At 46.0% G+C, this 21,827-nt stretch overlaps 1 protein-coding gene across 1 annotated transcript in view; it reads right to left on the bottom strand.

Moving 5' to 3' along the window:
* LOC135910184 (fatty acid synthase-like) overlaps positions 1–21,827 on the bottom strand; it is a 168,267-nt gene that overhangs the window by 143,690 nt on the left and 2,750 nt on the right. Inside the window, exon 2 of the mRNA XM_070524611.1 lies at positions 12,097–12,423. Within this exon, the coding sequence (XP_070380712.1) occupies positions 12,097–12,423 (327 nt within the window). The remainder of the gene's footprint in view (positions 1–12,096; positions 12,424–21,827) is intronic.

Genomic DNA, 21,827 nt, shown 5'->3' with positions numbered 1-21,827 from the left:
TTTTAAAATTTATTTCTTTTGGTAAATGTGTTTTACTTGAGAGCCACACTGACTACATCTTCAGTATTCAATTTTGTTATGGTGTCAAGCTGCAGGAAGTTTGTACTGTGCGATAGTTTTTAAGAAGTTTCTGATCTCAACTACAAATGGTTGTACATTTACACAGATGTGTGGTTACAAATAAACAGTTCACCTAGAAAAATGGTTTTTGTCTGCATCAGTTCAGCACTCTTGATTTTTTGGAGGACCATTCACTCTGACAATTCAAAAAAGTGACATAACAGTACTGCTAGCAGTTTTACAATATGGTTTATTACAGGCAATCTAGGAGCATGCTTTTGAGCCCAGGGTGACAGAGGCCTGCGGTACAAAATGCCTGTATTTAAATTTTATCCCTATCCTCTCACAGCAGACATACCACCGTGACATCAAAGGTAATTATATCCAACATAGCTCAGCAGTATTTTAAGGTAAGTGCAGGTTTAAACTGCTAAATACCCAGTGGGGCATAAAGGGCTTTCAACGTAATTTGTGTTGATGTTCAACAGATCTGCAACAATTCTTCCATGGGGTTTCAATATTGACGTACTACACATTTCAACAATACCTCCATGGGCTTTCAATTTTGAGCTTCAACAATGCTTCAATGGGCTTTCAACATTGACAAACAACACATTTCAACAATACCCCAATGGGCTTTCAATTTTGAGCTTCAACAATGCTTCAATGAGCTTTCAACATTGACAAACAACAAATTTCAACAATACCTCAATGGGCGTTCAGTTTTGAGCTTCAACAATGCTTCAATGGGCTTTCAACATTGACAAAGAACACATTTCAACAGTACCCCAATGGGCTTTCAACATTGACAAACAACACATCTTCAACACTGCTTCAATGGGCTTTCAAGAGTGAAATAGACCATAGTTTCAACGATATGCCAATGATCTTTCAAATTGAGAGGCCACAATGATGTTTCGACAAAATGTCGCGGGCCAATTATCAACACTTGTCAACAATTTCCTCAATGATGTTTCAACAATTCCCCAATGATCTTTCAAGGTCATTTGTTGACGTTGACCAATGATATTTCAATAACCTTTCAACAATTTTTTTTGTAAGGGCACTCTGACCCCGTGGTCGAAGATCTGCACTTGCTGGGGCCACTAGGTGGGTGCTCGTGAATGTGATGCCGTCGTACTCATCCATCTTCGTCAATTCAGCTTCATAATCAAACTTTCGTCTTCCCATCGGCGTCACACCTTGCACCCCACAGCTGTTGTCCAAGTTGTCTAATACCTTAGGCCACAGAGTGTGGGCTCATGGTCGTAACGCCATTATGGTCGTTGCATCGTGGCCATTCCAGCTTTGTCATACGACTCTCGTCATGCCGTCATCGTCACTCCATTGTCGTCATCCAGTGGTCCTCATATTGTCGTTGTCACACGATCATTTTATAGTTGTCACGACTTCGGTAACGTTCTCCTATTGCGGTCATGCAGTTGTCACACCGTCTTCATGGTTCCATCGACGTCAATCTTTCTGTGTTCTATCTTAATCATACTCTCGCCATTCAGTCGTGAGTATACTACTGTTCTCATGGCGTCACTGTCAGGGTACTAGAATCATCCATCCACTGTGAGACCGTCGTCGTCATGCCATCGTGGTCGTGGCATCATCGCTACACCAGCTTCATCCTTCGAGTTTCGTCATGCCATTGTCATATCGTCGTCGCGCAGTGTCACGGTACCGTCATAAAAACGGCAGTCTCATCATGGGCTTATCACCAGTCAAATGTCATTAGGCCGTAGTCACGTCATTGTTATCATTGCGTCGTCGTCCTACAGTAGCCGTCATGTACTCGTAGTCATACCGTCATCATGTGGCCAAAGACGGCCATAACATTGTCGTCATTGTAAGTTCGACATCCGACTCTTGTCATGTCATCATAGTTAACCACCTCGTCACACAGTCGTAATGATACCGTTGTCATTAGGCCATAGTCCTCGCAATCCCGTTTCACCACCTTTATTACGTGAGTAACGTCATCCCACCGCCAATAATCCAGCGACTTTTTTTGTTCGTCATTCTAGCCTAATCCCGCTGTCACCCTTGAATCCCGATTATGGCGCCGTCGTCCTTGATACGCCATTAGGCACACAATATCATGCATCTCGTTAATTGTCTTTGTCACGCCACTGTGTTTGTGCAAATTTATCATTCCAGGTTCTTTATCCGGCTGTCGTCCCACCGTAGTCATCCCGCCATCACCGTCATCTCACTTTCCTGATATGGTGTTCGTCATGCTGTTTTTGCAACATCCTCCTAACTTACGAATAGACATTTCGTCGTCGTGCCACTGTCATTAACCCCTTTGTCGTCCCATCGCTGTAAATTCTTCACCATTATATTGCCTAAATGTCACCGTTATGCAGTCGTCATCATGACGCCATGCTCATCGGTGCTCTTAGCAAGCGAATGCTACAGTAAAGTCGCACAATATCGGAGTACGTAAAATATAGCCGAAGCAACAGAAATCTTAGAAGTACTACTATACTTTTAAGAAAATGTCGTTTGAGGTACGTGGGCTGTCCGTGCATTGCACGAATGCTACTCGCATTATCGTCAATTTACATCGTGAGAGGAGTTGGGTCATGATTTTTCCCCAGCACCTGATCCTATGAATTTCTTCTATCTATAGTCTTTACTTATGGTTATTCATTTATATGTCTAGAAAAATTGTGTGGGTTCATACATCATTTTTTTATGTCTCTGAACTGGTAGTTTATCCTAGATGGCAGAGTTTACTTGCTGTCAGCTTAGGTTCCTCCTGTGTTCAATTTGCCCTGCGGTCATTCAGGCATTGAAAGCACAATTCACTGAATTGTGTGCCTATTCTATGCAATGATGTGCGTGTTGTATTTGCGAGCATCCTCCTCTGCGCAGTTTTTACTTTCTTTAGTTTGATGCTGCCTGCAATTGCGTTGCATGAATAATGATTTCGCTGGGTGACTATTTTTAATGCGATAAGCATTCTTTGCTTACTTACGACGTTTTGAGCCTATCTGTCTACCCATCGGCTCAAGTTCACTGCTAACTTGGGCCACATGGTCAGTGCTTATTGTCGTGATGCCGCCATGGTCGTTCTGTTGTCATTCCAAATTTGTTATCTGACTCACGTAATGACGTCGTCGTCGCGCCACCTTCGCCTAGCCAGTGGGCCTACGTTTGTAACAGCTTGAGTTACTATGTATGCGCTCGTAGTTGTGATACCGTCGTGGTCATTGCGTCGGCGTCATTCCCCGCTTTATCAATCACTCTCTTGAAGCCGCCGCCGTCAGCCCATCGCAGTTACGTCATTGTTATATGCAGGCTCGTGATACAGTCGTCGTTGCGTCAGTGTCGCTATACACTCATTGTCTTGCAATTGCCTTCATACGGGTGTCATGCTATCATCATCGTGTCGTTTTTATTGATTTATCGTCATGCCTATGTTGTCGTCATGCCGTCGCGGTCGTTTCATCATCGTGTGCTTAACTTCGTCATGCCATCATTGCCACACAGTCGTCCTCTTGTCATTGCCGTCATCGCGCTGTCCTTTTGCCATTATCGTCACTTGAGCAGCGTCATCCACGTCACCCATGTGTCGTTCTATCTTAATAAAGCTTTCCTCATGCCATTGTCGTCAGACAACAGCTAAAATCCATTCATTGTCACAGAGCCTCATTATTCCATTATGGCCGTGCAGTCGTCGTCACTGCAGCTTCGTCAACAGACGCTTGTCGTCACGCCATCAATTTCATGCAGGTTTCCTGATACACTCGGAGTCGAGCTATTGTCCTCATATCGCTGTTACGACATCGACGTTACTGCGTCGACATCTTAAAGCCCCGTAGTAGTGATGGTGAAGAAGGCAGCAAAACTGCAATTGACGAAACTAGCGTTCTATTGGGTGAACCTGTGCCCTTTAAAACAGGTTACACTCGAAGTACAATGATAGCGGCGTCGATCGTAGTCGTTGATCATCGAAAATTTGATCGGCCCATTAGGCGCATCGGCTTTTATACAAGAATCATCGAAGGATCCAGAGAAATGGTGATACCGACGAGTCTCCCAGAGCGTTCTACAGAAGTCGCATCACACATGTAATCGGATTACAGATGTTTCGTTAACAATATAACCGTCAATAACTTTCGAGAACATTCCAATACTTGCGATCGCGTACCGTGCTGAGCGATAACATTAGTTAAACTGTGAAAACCTCTCACCCTAAAAAGCACCGTCCAGATGCTACAAACATAACAGGAGAGCGAAACATAAAATGACACTTAATAAACAAAAGTAACAAAAAAGTGAAGTCCAAGGTAACACAGTCTAAAAAAAGAAAGTTCGAAGTTCAGCTATGCAAATTGCGAAAGTTCTTTAGTTTACAGGGTAACACAGTGCAAAAAAAGAAAGTTCAATGTTCAGCTGTGCAAATTGCGAAAGTTCGTTAGTGCTGGTAGAACGGCTTAAGTCACACAACATGGACTATTTCAGGTCGTGAGCGGCGCCGCCATGAAAGCGAAATACCCTCTCTCAAGACCTAATAATCGAGTTCGCCAATGTGGCGGATGATCTTGTACGAGATCTGTTAGAAAGGTAACGGACCTTTGGCAGAATAAAAAAAAACTGGCGTAACTGGAGCGTTGGAAACCTAATAACCCTCAAAGTAGTCTCCTTGTGACTCCACACACTTCTCCTAGCGGTGCTGCCGTTGTTAGAAGCATTCCGAGAATGCCTCTTTCAGAATGGAGTTTAGCTCAGCTGTAGTTGCAGCCATGATGTCCTCTCTTGCCCGAAATCACGCTCCTTTCAATGGCTTCTTTATGTTGAGAAACAGCCAGAAGTCGTAAGGGACCTTATCAGGAGAATAAGGAGCCTTTTGAACTACAGGAGTCTGGTTTTTCGCAAAAAAATCTGAATCAAGCGCGAGGAATGTGCAGGAACATTGTCGTGATGGATGCGCCAATTTTCTGTTGACCACTACTCCGGCCCCTTGCGCCGCGCAGCGTCACGTAGGTGACAGAGTACATCCCTGCAGTACTCTTTGGTTATTGTTTGACCCAGTGGGGCGCACTCGTGCTGTACCACACCACGGGAGTAAAAAAAACCAGTCAGCATCACTTTATTGCTGCTGTGCACTTGGCGGGCCTTCTATGATCTTGGTGACGTGGAATGCTTTCCCTGTGACGACTGGGATTTGGTTTCCGGGTCCTACTCATACACCCAAGACCCGTCACCCGTGATTAAGTTGTTCATAAAGTAGGGGTCACTGCTGGTGGAATCCAGCATGCCCTGTGAGACTTCAACACAAGGCTTTGTGTCTGCTTGCGCTTCCGCAAGCAGGCGCAAGTCTCCCGCGCTTATTATTCCAAGGAAGGTGTCGTCATCCTCGTCATCTCGCGGCGGCGGATCATTGAGGGCGCGCGATAGGTAAACGGCGTCAGAGTGTTTTCGGCCGGACTTTTAGATTGCAGGGATTTCCTACTCTCGCAGTCTTAGGCTTCACCGCGCCAGGCATCCTGAAGGGTCTTTTAAATTCGCTGGCAAACGCAACACGTGAACGGCCTGCAATACAGGTAAAGGCGGAATTTTACTGTAGCCCAAAGGATGGCGAGGCATTTCTTTTCAATCGTGGAATAATTGCCTTCTAGGCTTGACAGCGACCGGCTAGCATAAGCTATCACCCGTTCATGTCCGTCGTTCCTCTGGACTAGGACGGCACCGAGGCCTAGGCTACTGGCGTCACTGCGGGTTTCTCTATCCGCGACGTCGTCGAAGAGCGCCAGTGCCAGTGGCAACTGCATGCGTCGTTTGAGTTCTTGGAAATCGTGGGCCCGCGGTGTTTCCCACTTAAAATCGACATCACATACACTTAGATGTGTCAGTGGCTTTGCGATGCGTGAAAAGTCCTTGGCAAAGCGCCTGTAGTAGGCGCAAATACCAAGGAATCTACACATTGGCTTCTTGTCGATGCGCAGTTGGAACTTTGCAATGGCTGCCATCTTCTGCGGGTCGGGGCGAACATTAAATTTGCTGATGACGTGGCCCAGGAACAAAAGCTCATCGTAAACGAAGCGGCACTTTTCGAGCTTCACCGTGAGCCCTGATGACTTGATGGCCTCTAGTACTGTCGCAAGCTGCCTATGGTGAGGTGATCATCGAAATTTCCGGCTAAGATGACTGCGTTATTCAAGTAAACAAAACAAGTATGTCACTTGAATCCTGCTAACACCATGTCCATGACGCGCTGAAACGTTGCAGGCAACGAGCACAGTCCGAATGACGTGACCTTAAACTCATAGAAGCCGTCTGGCGTGATGAAAGGGACCTTTCCGTGATCCCTCTCATCGAGTTCTATTTGCCAGTAGGCAGTCTTCAGATCCATCGACGAGAAGTATTTAGCGCTACATAGCCGATAGAATGTGTCGTCTATCCGTGGGAGGGGGTATACGTCTTTCTTCGTGATCTTCTTCAGTAGACGACAATCAACGCAGAAATGCGGGGTTTCGTATTTTTTCTTCGCCAGGACTACACGAAATACCCAAGGGCTTTTTGACGATTGGATGATGTCGTTGCGCCGCATTTCGTCGAGTTGTTGCCTTATAGCCTCACGTTCTCGAGTCGAAACTCGGTAAGGGCTTTGGCGAACTGGCCGAGCGCACAGTATGTGGCGGTGCGGGGGCGTTCGATACATGAACGCACTAGAACGTCCACCAGATGTCGCGTAGTAGTGACGGTGATGATGGCAGCCAAACTGTGATTCACGAAACTAGCGTTATATTGGGCGGACCTGTGCCATCAAAAACAGGTTCGAAACAGTAATCGAAAGTTCCAGAGTAATCTGGAGTGCCAGCGCGTCTACGGGAAAGTTCTACACATTTCGCGTCGCCCATACAATCAGATTACAGAATCTTCAGCAAGAACAGAACTATCGATACCATTCGAGAAACTTGCGATACATGCGGGCGCGTACCGCTCTGAGCAAAATCACTTGTTAGACGGTGAAAAGCGCTCAGTCGAATATGATAAACAAGTGCACGTGTCATTACAGTCGTCGTTATGCATTCCTTTTCATAGCATGGTCATGATGCCGTCGTTGTCGTCCCACCATCTTCATTCTAACTTCAACATACGAGTTTGGTCATGCAGTCGTCGTCACTCCATACTCGTCACACGGCCCCTGTCATACCAATGCAATGTCACTACCGTCACGCTGTCCTGTCTCACTTCGGCAGCAATATGCCATGGTCATCATTACATCTACGTAATACTGCATTCGTCGATGTATCGACGTCATTCCTTTCTCGTCATTCCATCACAATAATGCTGTCCTGATTCAAGGTAATCACGCCGCCGTTGTGATGTTATTGTCGCCATTGCGTCATCGTCAAACAGTTACTATCAGGCGTTCCTTTTCATACAATCGTCGTCATGCCATCGAGCACATGCTATCGTTGTCATTCCAGCTTCGTTGTCAGGTTGTCTTCATACCGTCATCATTACGCCATCTGCGCCATAGGCTCGTCTTCATCCAATGGCCATCATTGCCACGTTGTCGTCCTTATACAATCGTCTCCCTTAAGAATAATCATCTCACTATCGTAACGGTCTTCTCATACTGCTTTTGTATTTCCGTCGACACCGTTGTTTCTTGGTCATTTCATCTTGGTCAGTGCGATGTCCTCATACAATTCTCGTCATGCCGCCATGCTCCTGGGCAACCTTGGCAATCTAGTGCCATCGCAACATAGTTGGACGCCGGATTTTGCCGCTTATATGCGAAGCTACCGAGGCCTCAAAATTAAAACTGCATTGAGAGGGGAGTGGTTTCAAAGAAATGGTAGGTTGTACAAATTTATGCAAAAAACAATAATGCAGAAACCGTTAAGGCAGAATGCAACAAGAAATACCGTTAAATACCGCACGGCATGAACGAAACGACTCGCTATATGATGTAGTTAGGATGAAAAAATGGAAATCTCGATTGTCTCAACAAAGCATGTTCCGTGATGGAAACAAGGTTGGCAGAAAGGTGGTTCCAGTCACGTGAGGTGCTCGGTTGTTTTGGGATAAAAGATGTACACCCAACTTTACTAATGTGGTCAACCCGCGATGAAAGGTAACCTACATGTAGGGATGAGCTGCATGATGCATGATGTACATGCAGGGATGAGCTAATGAGCTGCATGATTACGCAAGAATTTATAAAATCAGCATAAGCGAAAAACTTTTCTGCGTAGCGATAAATGAGACAATTGATAAACTGACTTTCATTGCTGGTACGCTAGATGTACGAAAAGAATTGGCTAGTACGAAACCAGTGGCGTTTTTCTGAATCCATTAAAGCTCATTATTAAGGCTATTTTACGACATAATCGCTTTCGCGGCGCACATGGGTTTTCTGAAGAAGTAATTTTAGTTCTGTTGGAAACTTACCGAAATTTGTACTTGAGAATCCTGGCATTCTATTTGAGTTATAAATCAATACAGTGATCTGAGTTTTCCATGTCAGATCAGACGTTATATTGATTCCGAGATATCGATAGGTCGAAATTGGTTCAAGTGTGGCACTTTAAGGTTTATGAAATGGGCAGCGTTCGTTTGCGCCTGAAACAGGATATAATTCGCATTTATTAATGTTTAATTGCAGAAGCCACTTGTCGGCCTAACCCATTATAGAATCCAAGTCTCATTGTAATATATTCGTATATTCATCCTGCTCACAGAAAATATTTCTATATGCGACATAATCATCGGCGTAAAAGTGAATATCAGAAGAAACCCAACTTCGTAAATATTAACCTAAATTAGAAGACGCAACGCGCCTAAAACTCAGCCCTGAGGAGCGCTAGTTCATGTTACGCATCGTGTTAAATAAACTTGGCATCATAAATATGGTGCGTGGCTACGTTGCTTGAATGAAAACCCAATTACTGTCGACACCTATTGTAAGATGAGTACTGCCGTAATGTTCTTGCGTTTTTTAAAAGCGGTTGTGTTACGTTCACGTAACTGTATTCCCCCTTCCCCAACGCCTTCCGGAAAGCATGTGAGTTATTAACCAACAAACGCATTAGAAAACAAAATACAATAGGCGTATAACTGATTAGTGGCAAATAGACTATATTTTCGTTTTTAATGTACTTAACATTATCACCATTACTCTTTCTAGTAATGGCAATGCCTGCTTGGATGGCAACTGCATTTAATAATAAACGAGTAAATCATTGCAAAAGATGTCATTGTATGCCTGACCCACACTTTCTCGCTCCATGGTACCTAGAGAAAATGGACGCAGCAGGTAATGGCACGCAAACTAGGCAACGAGAACACACAGAGTTTCTTTAATTCGTTAAAAGTCTTTTGCAGATTAGCAGAAGAATTATTCGTGTGTTTGTACATTTCAGTGAGACTACACCATGGTTAATGGTCCTCCTAATTCTGCGACTTAGGTTTGTCTGTTTGCGGATAAAGGTAACCCTAGATACATTGGCGAGCATAACGTCATACTTTCTATACTCTCTTATAATAAGTTTGAATGTCTTCCCTTGCGAGCTCATGTCGTGTGCAGTCGCGCAACGCTGGTTCCTGTACGTAAACAGAGTTGAAAATTCCCGAATCAAATGGCAAAATTTGCGATTGTGGCAAAACTTTAAAAAATCTATGAATTCGAGCACACGTGCCAAAAACCCGGTGTATTTGTGATCCACGCCGTGGGAGTGGGCTTTAATAATTTTTTATCCAGTTTTTACCACCTGTCCTCTAACATGCACCTAAATGTAAGCTGGCGAGAGATTGTAGGCTGTTTATGTAGGCAGATGATGCTACGTCTTGCTTAACGCCATATCAAGACAGAAGAATGCAAAGACGAAAGCGAGCACCGACACCAGCTGGCGACTTGTTCGATGCTTTGAATCCGGGTCACAAAAAATTGGCTGTTCTGCCCGATGAGCAAAGACTCACTGGGAGAGCAACATTTCCCGTTGCGCTTGAACATACTAAATTACACGTGGGTCCGACTAACGCGGTCGTGGTATATGCGGGTGCACCAAAATGTCTGGCACTTCTACAAGCTTTACCACGCCGTGTAAGGCCTGTAATGACATTGCGCAGGGGCGACTACGCGGCCTGTAAGGAGCCGCACCGGTAAAAATTACTCCGCTCTCAGGTTTGAGCTCTGACATGGTTTCACAATTTCAATATTTCATAGTGTGAGAAGATTGAATATAAAAGCAGGCGCTGCAAGTGTTATGTTTCATGACGCATCTTTGTTGGTTGTCATTCTCAGAACAGTGAGCAATTATTTAGTCAAAAATGTAAAACTTGGTATCAGTGACTTCAGTGTTAGGATAGTGTAGCAGTATAATTCGCATATACAACATGGCACATATAGTGTGACATATAGCGTATATTTGCCGAAATACATGCGAAGCACCACGGCTATATGATTGATGTGTCCGTATACAAGCTACCGAAAGCTAAGGTAGAGACACAGATAAACACACAGATAAACACACAGTCTAGTGCGTTTCCGGCACTTGACAAAGTTTCGCAGATATGTTCTGCTTCTACATGCCAACCTGAATGTAGTGCATTATGTACGCGAAAGAAAAGGGCATATGAGAATAAATTACCGCCAGAATGCAATGTGCCCTTTGTGGACCATCAGCCTCTATTTCCAAATCCGTAATGATTCTCAAAGGAACGCAAAAATATTTCTTTCCCTTGACTTAACGAAGTCGCACCAACAATACCGGAGCGCACGGAAGGCTCCCAAACGTATGAAAAGACCCCGGTTACGAGAGCCTTAATATGGCGGAGCCGGCAAACCCAGCATTGAATTTATGCTGTTCGCGTGGATAGGACGGTTGGAGCCAAACCTGACAGCCAGGAGGGCATCATGGGGATAGCGGAGATGGTTACGAGCGATTATCGCGCGTAGCACACTGACCTCCTCTATCTTTGTGCGCCTCTCCTTGAAAAGGTGTTTTCACCACCACGACCACCTGCCAGCGTGCGCTATATCATTGGCGATGGCACTAGTATGCACACTTCACCTATGGTATATTGTTGTACTTACTATGGTAATAATAATGATAATACGGTAATTAGGTACTTAGGTGTCACCTTAGATCATGATTTGACCTGGGATAACCATCTTTCACTTATATCCAATAAGCTCCGGGGTACGTAATGCGCTTTATACAACTTGCTTTCTTTAATCCCTTAACCTGTCCATAAACTTATTGCACATGGGCTCGTTTAGAGCACGCTCAGATTTGGCAGCACTTTGTTCTATATTTGTTCTCTATCCTGGCGAAACAAAAGTAACTGTCGCTTGAAGCCTATACTTCGAAGTGTCACGTACAATGTTCACCTTTTCCAAAGTTTGAAACTGTTTTCTAGCACACACCAGCCGTCATTTGATGATCTCTTTTTGCAGACCGTTGCACAAAACAATTACTGGGACAGTGCTTCTTTAATTCAGCATGTGCCTGTTAGACTGTTTCGGTCGAGTCCCCCCTTTTCTGTTCCGAGATGTTATACGAGGTACGGCCAATTTACAAGGAGCGTGAATTGGTTCAATACCTCCATGGAAAATTTTTTCTGAAGTTCCCATACAACCTGGTTAAAGTTTATCTATGTGCTATACCCTTTCATGTAATCACATTTTGTTTTCCCTCTTTATTGCTTAGGATTTTTTGTTTTAGAAACTGCAATAGCGCCTTTTTACTGCTTGCTGCCAAGTACGGCCCCACAAGTCACACCTTGACTTGGACCGCCAAAATTATCTGTACATCTTAGGACGAAAAACGTTATTATAATTATTAGTATTATTTCAAGCTGCCGGAGTCTCTACCATTTGAGAATACATTAGTGCCAGGATTACAAGGGCTAGTTCGTTTTCATGTGAAATGAATTGCTGTTCCCGCGGAATTTTGTTTCTTTTCTTGTGCACTGTTAAGATTCATATAGTTACAAACGTTTCCTGCTTAAGAGGGAACCGTTATGTGCCAAGAACAATCATTCAGGGTCTGCTCGGAAACATACCATGCACGTCGAGCGAGTAAGAAATTCTGTTGGAGAACATGGCTCTCGAGCATCCGAGAATGAAGTAGCCGTCCATCTTCTTCGGGTCCTTTCGGAACGCGTCGTATGATTCTGAGCTTGAATTGCCAATGAAGACGCCTATGTTCCGCTTGCGCAAGGTATCCGGGTCGTATCCCGCATCCACAATGACCTCGTACGATGTCTCCAGCAACATTCGCAGCTGTGGGTCCATCACGTGCGCCTGCTTGGGGTGTGTGCTGAAGAACTGCGCGTCAAAGCGGGACAAGTCGCGGATTTTGCCATGGCGCCTTGGCAAGCCCATGTGACCTGCCAAAACGGTGGAGAGTTGTGTATCACGTTGCCAGCATAACAACAGTGCCTTGTTTCTGTGCTGGCGTTCCTCCGAATTTGGGGTAACATATGATATTTCCGCAATTCTGAACTCTCATTTGAAAGAAAGCATGCAACCCTAACAAGACTTCTTAATCCTCGTCAATGGAAAGCAGCAGGCTACTGACTGAGGTTGAGGCATGATTTGGGGTATCTAAACTGGAAAGAGTTAGCCCATTTTAAGACGCGGAAATGACGTCCAACTCGTGTCGCTTATCAACGAAATTTGTTATTGCTTTTCTGATCGAAGACTTCATAAAATTTTCCAGAAGCTGTCGGAATATTGCGGCATCTTCAATAAGCACCACGCCGACGATGTTGCAGAACGTGCCCAGGCTAGAGAACGGTCACTCATCATACATTTATCGACAATATACACGGCAAGAGAGTTTCCCAGTCTCGCGCACATCATTACTTTCAATCAATCGAATACTCCGCAGGGCTCTAATCTGCGATGATACGGCCTGCACTCTTCATTAAGCTGCAACTGTCAACAACTTTCCACAACGTGACGCAGCACTGATGAAAAGCGCGGAGCTTCGAACTGCTGCGGGTGATGTCGCCCACGTGCTCCCAGGAACCAAGACCGACAAACTATTGCATGGTCACGTGACTCTCCTTAAATGAAGCCTTACTACTAAAAAACTATAAATTATAGACTTTTACGTGCCAAACCACTTTCTGATTATGAGGCACGCCGTAGTGGAGGACTCGCAAATTTCGACCACCTGGGGTTTTTTTACGCGCACATAAATATATGTGCAAGGGTGTTTTCGCATTTCGCCCCAATCGAGATGCCGCCGCCGTGGCCGGGATTCGATCCCGCGACATAATCCTTACTATGTAGATAACACCGACTTGCTGTCCACACTCCTACATTAGCTTATCACCTAACACTACTCATAATTCGACGAAATTAAGCATTAACAAAGTTCTTTAGGTCTTCCTTCAACATCTTGACTGATGCTGTTGCTCCTGCTGCTCCTGCCAGCCACGCCGCCTCAAAAATTCTTCAAGACGTATATAATGTCCATTGCCAAGGCGTGGCAGAGGGGTTATGAAACTTTTCCAATGAAAGCTACCTCGGCATCGCAACAATTCCCTCTGGGGCTTTGTGGCCGTCGGCAGAATGCCCCATTGGGCTGCAGCAATTACTCGGGAGGCCCCCAGGAAACCATTGTAGAAGCTGCAGTGTTTGCCTTTGTTCTCGCGCGCAGCTGCCCGCAGAAAGGATATACAGAATGGCAGAGTAAATGGAAATAGGAGATAGAGTATCGATAACGGAAATGCTGTAGTGAAAGGGGACAGTAATTACATTGGCACTTCTCGCTCGTTCGAAAATAAACACATGATAAATACGACCACGTGGGCAAGCGACGCAAGTCGTGAATACGAAAGCCGCATTAAAGCATCTTAGCGTCAAGACGACAATGAAAATGCAAAGGAAGGCTTCAGCTGTGATGCGGTATATTTATATGCGGTATATGTGGTATAGTATGCCGTGTGAGGCAATGGCAGTTCTAACTTTTTCGCAGGTTACCATCAATCGCGCACAAGAGTGGCTCGAGCAAACGCGTATCGATCTGCGTTCTGTGCACTAAAGGTAGACATACATAAATGGTGCACGCTGTCAGGATTGGGGGCTCAATCCCATCGTCCGTGGTCCTTTGCCAAGATTGGAGTACGGCATGAATTCGAAGGTAGCTGGCCCATGCCGTCGTCCAACTTATTTACGCTGAGATCGTTGATTAAGTGAAGAACTGCTTCTCATCGAGAACGAGGAAATAGGGTTTATTTACAGAAATTAAATCAGTCTAACATGACTGCTTGAGAAAAAGAGTAACAGTCCAACATGACTGCATGAGAGAAGTGACTCAGTCTAACATGACTGCTCAAGAGAAGTGTCCTCAGCATTCGCACAACCACAGTTTTTATACACTCGATCCGCCGGTCCTACGACGCGGCGACTGTTCGTTTACTCATCACCAACGCGCCGCTGCTCTGCAGAACAGTTTACGTACACAAAGGCAACCGCGCTCTGATGCCCGACGACGGCGTTGGCGGGTGCCGTTCCGGGAACTATCGTTGCCGCTCGAGGGTCGCTCGTTGTTCCGTGCCACTCCGAACCGTGAGAAGCACAAAAATACGTCGTTCCCGCGGCAGCTTGTCCATGCGTGTCAAATCAGCTCCGCGTTGGGGAACTCCGGAATCATTGTTGACGCACCGAACTAGTTCCGTCACAATGTCGATGGGGCTGGAGGAAGGAAGCGGGTTTTCAGCACAAAGGCCGCTTCTTTGAACGCCTCCCGGCTGCAGCGACGGAGAGGGAGAGGTGCGCGTCTTGCACCCCTTGTCGTAATCGGGTGGCAAGGTGGCAATCTTGCTTAGCGGCTCGCCATTCTTAACAGCGCCTCCATGGCCCTAAAAATCTCGACTGTCTAGTGCTGACAACCGCTAGGCAGGAAGAGAACGGCTGCTGGTCAGGGGGGAATTGATGTCTTGGCTCGCAGCGACCACTTGTGCATTGATGTCACCGCCCCAAAACATCCAACAAGGACAGGCAACTGCAAAATGAACCCCACAACACGGCTCTGTGCCGAGATGACGTGCATTGGTTCTCACTTTAGACTCGCTAGGCTTCAAAAAAACAACAACAACATAAGTGCAGAAACAAAAAAAATGCTGCATTTCACTATGCCAATTTCTGAAGCAAATTCTTGCTGACAAATTCAGCAATCATGGAGGGAATCCTACTAAATGAGAGGGGATCTTCTTCGCTTAATAAAAGTTAACACTAGTAACCCTAAAATTTAGGCGGGACCCTCAAACGCAGAATTCAAATTAGCCTGCTCAAACCATCCGCATTGCTATGCAACTTTCCCTTCTTATATCTAACGGAGAAGTTGTACTCTTGGAGAGTGAGGCTCCATCGGAGCAAGCGGCCGTTTTTGTGTGACATTTGATTGAGCCACGTCAGAGGACAGTGGTCGGTCTCGAAGATGAACTTCGCTCCGTACAAGTAACACGACAACTTCTGGGCGGCCCAAACCAAACAAGCGCATTCCTTCTCTGAAGCGCTGTAGGCTTCCTCTCTTACATTTAGTTTACGGCTGGCGTAGAGGATAGGATGCTCCTCGTTATCGTCGCCGACCTGACTAAGTACCACGCCCATACCTCTGTCGCTTGCGTCGCATTGAACTATGAATTCCTTTGTGTAGTCTGGCGCGCGAAGCACAGGGCGAGAAACCAATAGCGTTTTCAAACTTTGGAAAGCGTTCTCTTTGTCCTTATCCCAGTGTACGTTACTCGGTGCTCCCTTTCGGAGGGCGTCTGTTAATGGACTTGCCAATTGCGAGTAATTCGGAATGTACCGTTGATAGTACCCCACAAGTCCCAAAAATGAACGAACGTCCGTTTTCGTGCGCGGCTGAGAAAATTCTCCAATCGTAGCTATTTTCAGCTCAGCCGGCCGTCTCATGTCCTGACCGACAACATGGCCCAGATAAGTAACCTGTGAACAACCGAACCTACACTTTTCCGCTTTCATCGTTAAGCCGGCTTCAAACGTACGAAGCCTCGCATTCTTGTCGTAATAGACTTTGGCGTTCTTTTGAGCTATCGCCATGTTCTTTCCGACTAGTTCTTGGGTTGCGCTTAACCGTTCTAGTAAATGTAGCACGTATTCAACCACGGTTGGACTCTCCCCTCTTTCCTCCCACATCTCTCTTAACATTCTCAGTGGAGACCGGAGTGTCCTCCCATACACTAGTTCTGCTGGTGAGAACCCTGTCGCCTCATGTGGAACCGTTCGCAAAGCAAACAAAGTTGCCGGCAGACAGTTCTCCCAGTCCTCCTTGTGCTCGTAACAGAGCGCACGCAAAACTCGCTTAAGCACCGAATGCCACCTCTCTACACTGTTTGACTGAGGGTGATAGACAGAACTGTGTATTAACTTTACCCCGCACTTTTGCAAGAATGTGGAAGTCAGTGCACTCGTGAATACTGACCCTTGATCTGCCTGAATTTCGGCTGGAAACCCAACTCGTGCAAACACTCTCAAAAGCGCGTCTACTACTTCGGTGGAGCTGAGCTCTTTCAAAGGGATTGCTTCTGGAAACTTGGTAGCCGGACACAGCATGGTAAACAAGTACCTGTAGCCTGATTTTGTTTTTGGAAGAGGCCCTACCGTGTCTATTACCAGTCGTCTGAAAGGCTCTGTTATTAAGGGCACTACCTTCAGTGGAGCTCTCCAAGTCTCTCCTGGTTTACCAGAACGCTGGCAGGCGTCGCATGATCTTACAAAGTTTTCAACATCTTTGAAACAGCCAGGCCAGTAGTATTCCATAAGCAATCTTTCCTTTGATTTGTTTATGCCTAGGTGGCCGGACCACCCATTTCCATGACAAAGACTCAAAAGGTCCTCCCGATACTTAGTAGGTATGACTAACTGATCTAAAATCCTACCCTTTCGATCTCTGTAATGCCGATACAACAATCCTCCTCTCTCATGTATCGTTACGTTGCGCCTAGCAATGCCTTCTTTAGCTGTGTCATGTAATTTTGCTAAGCTCTCATCATTCTTTTGCTCAGCTGCCAGTGACTCTCTATCCACGCGTAAGAGTTGATCAAAGTTCTTTGAGGCCGGTGATAATAACGACCCTGTCTCGCTTGTGAGCGCGTCTGCTTGCTCTTCCTGCAGGCTAGAACTCTGACACTCTAGTGCTACGCTCTCATTGAGCTGGTCAACTGGCAGGCTCTCCTCAACTGTTCTTTTGTCCCTCGGGCCTAGCTCGGATTCGGGTATTGAAGCTATCCCCTTTTCTGCTTCAGCTGGAGGAGCTTGAGCATTTTCAGCCGAAAGCGCCGCGATCTTACGAGCTTGGCCTCGGGTCAATGCCTGTACTATGCCCTCTCCCAGTTTGAGCCCTCTGTCACGCAGTAACTGATTCGAGCGATTCGAAAAGATGTAGGGATACTGCAGTGACAAAAATTTGGAAACTGCAGCCTCAGTCTCTAGCTCCCCGAATGGTCCACTGATTTTGACTTTGGCCATGGGCAGACACATGCTGTGTTCTTCTACAACCTGTTTTATCCATGCTACTTCTCTGGTGAAGTCATCTACCATCACGTAAGACGGATGGACAATGTCCAGCGTGGCGGCACTGTCTCTTAGCACTCGGCATGGTTTTCCATTAACTTGCAGGTCGTGGAGATATGGACTTAAAAGTTCCATATTCTCATCTTTTTCCTCCACGTAGGAAAAAACTACGCTAGACTTCTCGCAGTTTACAGCTATATGTCCCAGTTTGTGGCATTTGTAACAGCGAATTGGTCTAACAGATTCGAATTTTCTTTTCTGTTCCTTTTGTGCGGTTTCTCCGTTAAGTTTCTCCTCGCTCTTTTCTGCGGGCTTTTCCGCCATGTCTACAGGCTCTGATCGTCTAGTTTGCGCATCCTTTTTGAACGGAAATGGTTTCCGCGGTCCATTTCGACCGCCCCAGTTTCCCTCCTCGGCGTTCAATTTTCTACGGGTTGCGTACTCTTCGGCTAATTCAGCCGCCCTTTCCACAGTGTTTACATTACCTCTGTCTTGCACCCACAGTTTCACAGCTTGGGGGATGGTTTTGTAAAACTGCTCTAGACACATGCATTCAATGATCATGTCTCTGCTGTCGTACGCTTCCGCGCTTTTAAGCCACTCGACTAGGTTGGCCTTTAAGCTATACGCAAACTCCGGATAGCCCTCGCTATCTTTCTTGCCTGTGCTCCTAAACCTTTGCCGAAAAGCTTCGGCTGAAAGGCGGTATTTCTTCAGGAGACTAGCCTTAACTTTCGCATAATCATATGCATCCTGCACACTCAATCTGGCGATTACTTCCGCCGCCTCACACGGCAACATAGACAGCAACCGCTGTGGCCATGTACTCGGGCCGAAGTTCATCTTCTCGCAAGTCCTTTCAAATTGCTTAGGAACAAGCCTATGTCGGTCCCGACCTCAAATGACTTTAATAGCCTGTCCATGCGGTACGATTCTGCCTCACTTGATCGACCCAGAGCGCCTTCACTTCCTTGAGGCAACTCCAAACGTTTGCTTTCAAGTTCAAGTTGCATTTTCCTTAACTGAAACTCGCGATCTTTATCGCGTTCCTCTCTCTCTTGCTTTTCTCTGTCCCGTTCTTCTCTTTCTTTTTCCCGTTTCTCTCTCTTTTTGAGAAGTTCCATTCCCATTTCAATATCTTCCTCACTGGCCCGATTGGAAATTAGCTCCAATAATTCCGATTTGAGCATTTCCTTGCGTACATCTAGGCCCAGTTCCTCACCAACAATCAACAACTCGTCTCTCAGCAGTGTCCTTAACTCCATGACTGCTGTTTTACTGCCTTTATTCTGCTCTCTAAATCAAGCTAGGTAAACACAACCTAGCTAACACACAACAATCTAGCTTCCCTACTGTTCTAAACAGAACAACCACAAAATGAAGCCTAGAGAGTCAAAGCAAAAACCAAGCACTCACCGCAGATACAGCACCATGTCGCAAAGTCCATCCCACCGCTGTCAGCCAGTTGTCAGGATTGGGGGCTCAATCCCATCGTCCGTGGTCCTTTGCCAAGATTGGAGTACGGCATGAATTCGAAGGTAGCTGGCCCATGCCGTCGTCCAACTTATTTACGCTGAGATCGTTGATGAAGTGAAGAACTGCTTCTCATCGAGAACGAGGAAATAGGGTTTATTTACAGAAATTAAATCAGTCTAACATGACTGCTTGAGAAAAAGAGTAACAGTCCAACATGACTGCATGAGAGAAGTGACTCAGTCTAACATGACTGCTCAAGAGAAGTGTCCTCAGCATTCGCACAACCACAGTTTTTATACACTCGATCCGCCGGTCCTACGACGCGGCGACTGTTCGTTTACTCATCACCAACGCGCCGCTGCTCTGCAGAACAGTTTACGTACACAAAGGCAACCGCGCTCTGATGCCCGACGACGGCGTTGGCGGGTGCCGTTCCGGGAACTATCGTTGCCGCTCGAGGGTCGCTCGTTGTTCCGTGCCACTCCGAACCGTGAGAAGCACAAAAATACGTCGTCCCCACGGCGGCTTGTCCAGGCGTGTCAAATCAGCTCCGCGTTGGGGAACTCTGGAATCATTGTCCACACACCGAACTCGTCCCATCACAATGTCGATGGGGCTGGAGGAAGGAAGCGGGTTTTCAGCACAAAGGCCGCTTCTTTGAACGCCTCCCGGCTGCAGCGACGGAGAGGGAGAGGTGCGCGTCTTGCACCCCTTGTCGTAATCGGGTGGCAAGGTGGCAATCTTGCTTAGCGGCTCGCCATTCTTAACAACGCAAGGTAACAATTGACATCACCTCACAACTGTTATGTGCCTTTTTAAAAATAATTAATCACCTAATGTATATATGCTCATGATGTTTCATTATTATAGACAATATTGAGTCTCATTTGATACTGAAGCAGTATTTTTTGTTTTAAAAGCGGTAAATATATTTTTGTGTTAACGGAAAAATTGAATGTGAACTTGCATGACCCAGTTAAGAGGTTTCTATGTATTGCTTCGCATTATTAGCTTGCTCGATTATTACTTGTTATGACAGGTTACATGTCGGAATACTGGACCTGAATCAGGTGAGTGCTTACGGTGTTTGCACCAACAAGGTGTCCTATCAATTTGGACGTAGTCCTCCTTAAATGTGCAGATATATGCACTGGTTGGTATTTTCGCGAAATTTTCGATCTCGCTTGCGGGACAAGCCTGAATTGCAGCTATATATTTATTACCCGAGCTTAAGGTTGAAGCTGTCGAAATTATACCAAGTTCCGTACCTCTCAAGGACTTGCTTCATTTACAAACATTTACATATTACGCCCCAATGAGTATGAAGATGTGTAGCAAATCGTTGTTCACTAGTTCTTTCGCAAATATCGCATTTTACTTGGGTATCTTACCGCTAGTAACGCACTGCCAAAAAATCTGCAGATGTACAACTTTATTTTATGCACTTCAGGTGAAGAAACATTCCTGCAAAGTTAAATGATCTATGTATCTCCACAACGTCCGATGAGACCCGGTGCTAAAAATTTTCAGTGTAATGGATTCAGAATAAAGCATGTTTAAGTACTGCTAGCTTTCTGCGTGTGATGACGTAACGCCAAGTGCATGCCGTGCCACTTCGTCATCACAGGCACTGATATCAGCAGTGGATAAGTAACCGCTGCCTATAAAAAGCGTGTGCAAAAGAATAAACGCAGATTCCTTGTTCTGCACCGGCCACTGTCGTTTTCTGGAGTACGGCTTCTCGGTTGCCGCACGCTACTACGTTGGCGACGAGGATGGGATCAGGGCGGCTTGTCACTTGCTTCTTCGATTGCTGCTGAAGACGACTACCGCGGGGCCGGCGCTGCAATCGCGAAGGTGGGAAAAATTGATAACTTTGACGAAGGAAGCGATAGCTTCGATTCCTACTTGGAAAGATTTGAGCATTACGTCACGCAAATGACATAGCTGAAGGCAGGAAACTGGCTGTATCCTTGACGGTAGTGGGTCCTCGAGTGTATGAGGTATTGAAGAACCTGTTGATTCCACATTCCCCATCAAGCAAAACGTATAACGAGGTAACGGCTCTGCTGAAAACTCGCTACAGCCCCAGAAAGGCCGTGATAGCAGAAAGGTGCCGATTTAACCGAAGGATGCAACTTGAGCAAAAGACTGTGGCCGAATTTGTGGCTCAGCTGAAGCACCTGGCCAGAAGTTGCGAGTTTGAGAAATTTCTAGACGAGCTCTTAGAGACCGACTAGTGAACGGACTACGATGCGCCGATACACAACGTGAGCTGTTTACAGTTGAAGAGCTGACATTCGAAGAAGCGTGCAAAATCGCGTTAAAGCGAGAACTAGCATCCACACAGACTCGGCAAATGCCATTAGAAGAACACCAAGGCAGTTCACAAAGCCATTCCAGATTAGAAGTTGATGTTCTAAAGTAAGGCAATCAAGCTAGGGACCGCTATCAAGTCAAGAATGAGTGCCTAGAGTGTTTCCGTTGCGATAAACGTCACACGGCAGAAAGCTGCTGGTACCGCAAGCATAAGTGCCATAACTGCGGTGAGCAAGGTCACTTCAGAACAATGTGCAAACAACGCCCAGGCAGAACAAAGGCACTGAATGCAGTCGATAGCCGGGCAGACGATTCGGAAGAAGAACTTGCTCACGACCAGTCCGGTACTTGCTTACTATGATCCAAAGCAACCCTTGGCGCTAAGCTGTGATGCGTCGCAGTATGGACTCGGCGTGGTTCTTTTTCATATACTTCCAAATGGTACAGA

The sequence above is a fragment of the Dermacentor albipictus genome, chromosome 8, assembly GCF_038994185.2.
Source record: "Dermacentor albipictus isolate Rhodes 1998 colony chromosome 8, USDA_Dalb.pri_finalv2, whole genome shotgun sequence".
NCBI lineage: Eukaryota > Metazoa > Arthropoda > Arachnida > Ixodida > Ixodidae > Dermacentor > Dermacentor albipictus.
The sequence above is the reverse complement of the archived record's forward strand: the minus strand, read 5'-3'. Positions and strand labels throughout refer to the sequence as shown.